Genomic DNA, 2,162 nt, shown 5'->3' on the forward strand with positions numbered 1-2,162 from the left:
GATGACGAGGGTCACTCTCGCTGCGCCACCCTTAACCCTGCCTCCTACGGCCACTGCGAGTGATCAATGAGTCCAGCACGCCATCGACCCCACCATCTTGAAAATTGGTCCCCTCGATCAATTATGGACTCTTCGATGGGAGACCTCCCAAGTGATGTTTGGTTTATAACGATTGGGAAGGAAGATTTTGGATTTGATCTCGTTGCCTTTGAGCACATTAACAAAAAAAGAATAATAATAGTAATGATAACACGGGCATGAGAAGAAATTGGATAATGGCCGACTTTTGATGGCATGTGCTCCTCCTGATTGGATCATATATTCTCTGCCGACACTCGAGGAGTGCATCACACAATACAGCAACCTAGCAATATCCTAAGATGGGAAGCACCTCCATTCTCTCATCAATAGTAAGAAGGTCTCTGTTTTTGCCACTATCACAATCTTTTTTTCTTATTCTCTCTTTGTTTATGTATGTGATTTAGACTTTTGATCAATTAGGTTTAGTGTTCTTGAACCTGCTTCATCTTAGATGTTGTTTAGACAATAGGTTTGTGGTTCTGCAATCGCTTGCCAGGAATACCTCTGAGTTGATCTGTTGCGCAGGCTCGAAGGCAAGGTCGCCCTGATCACCGGCGGCGCCAGCGGCATCGGCGAGTGCACGGCCAAGCTGTTCGCCCAACATGGGGCGCGAGTCGTGGTCGTGGACATCCAGGACGACAAGGGCCACTCTCTCTGTGCCGACCTTGGTCCCGCCGTCGCCTCCTACGTCCACTGCGACGTCACCATTGAGGCCGACGTCAAGCACGCCGTCGACACCGCCGTCTCCCTCCATGGGAAGCTCGACATCATGTTCAACAACGCGGGCGTCGTCGACGATTTGAGCAGTGGCTTCCTCAACTGCGAGAAGTCGGCCTTCGAGAAGGTGGTGGCCGTCAACGTGCTTGGCGCCTACCTGGGGACGAAGCACGCGGCGCGCGTCATGGCGCCGGCGCGCGCAGGCAGCATCGTGACGACAGCGAGCACGGCGTCGGTGATGGGGGGGCTCGCGTCGCCGGCGTACACGTGCTCGAAGCACGCGGTGGTGGGGCTGATGCGGTGTGCCGCGGCGGAGTTGGGGCCGTTTCGGGTGCGCGCGAACTGCGTGTCACCGCACGCAGTGGCGACGCCGATGGCGAAGACGGCGTTGGGCTTCACCGACGATGAGGAGCTGGAAAGGCTGGTGGAGGCGACGGCCAACCTCAAGGGCACGATGCTGAAGGCGCAGGACCTGGCCGAGGCGGTGCTTTACTTGGGCAGCGATGAGTCAAGGTACGTCAGCGGGCACAACCTTCTGGTCGACGGAGGGTTCACCGTGACCAAGAGGTGGTAGCCATCCAGCGATGCAGACAGCTTCTGCAATTGCTTGCAATAAGTGATGAGGGAAATGGAACTGTACCAAGCTCTTGATGCTTGGCATTCACCAATTGGCATCTTCCACGACCGTACCAGACTGCAAAACCAATAATAGTTCATTGAAGCCTTCCATAAACAAAGGTAGCTATGACTCAGAAGATTTATAATATCCCACACTAGCATTAAAAGACTGCATCAAATACAACAGCAGTCTTAAGCACAGCCATTTTGTCATGAATACCAAGCATTCAGCGTCGACTATATATCACGCAAATCATGTGCCATTAAGTTATAAATAACTAAATGTTCATCTCTTATATATATCATATGCTTTTTTTTCCTCGTAACCAAAGCTATCATGTCCCCTTTATATTTATCATATGCTTTCACAATATGATCATTTAAATCTCCTCTAATTTTAGGTTTTTTCATTATAAACATTCCTAGCATGATATGTTGAATCTCGGATTTTGATGATAAAATCAATTGATAAGTGTTTATGATTTAACCTGTGTTTTGAGTGACATAATACTTCGATCAGGATGAAACAATTAAAGCAGGAAGAATCATGTTAGGTCGGGGGAAAACATGTCAGAAGATTGGACGTTGAGCCGGTGGATCGGTCGACGTATCGACAGAAGACTTCGAGCCATGGATTAGGGCATCGAACCAAGAAGAGCGGATATTGCGCTAAGGATATCAGAGTTACGGAGTCAACTGGCCGATTGGGCAATAGTCCGCAAGAGAGAACGATGCACCGAAGAATC

The 2,162-nt window shown here is 49.8% G+C and overlaps 1 protein-coding gene across 1 annotated transcript; it reads left to right on the plus strand.

Annotated features, from left to right (window-relative positions):
• The first annotated feature begins 257 nt into the window (after nucleotides 1-257).
• Nucleotides 258-1,621, plus strand: LOC135672466 (momilactone A synthase-like). Its single transcript, XM_065180947.1, has 2 exons — nucleotides 258-418; nucleotides 607-1,621. Exons 1-2 carry the CDS (start codon nucleotides 381-383, stop codon nucleotides 1,370-1,372), a joined length of 804 nt encoding a protein of 267 aa, XP_065037019.1. The 5' UTR covers nucleotides 258-380; the 3' UTR covers nucleotides 1,373-1,621.
• Nucleotides 1,622-2,162: the final 541 nt, after the last annotated feature.

The sequence above is a fragment of the Musa acuminata genome, chromosome BXJ1-4 (assembly GCF_036884655.1).
Source record: "Musa acuminata AAA Group cultivar baxijiao chromosome BXJ1-4, Cavendish_Baxijiao_AAA, whole genome shotgun sequence".
Classification (NCBI taxonomy): domain Eukaryota; kingdom Viridiplantae; phylum Streptophyta; class Magnoliopsida; order Zingiberales; family Musaceae; genus Musa; species Musa acuminata.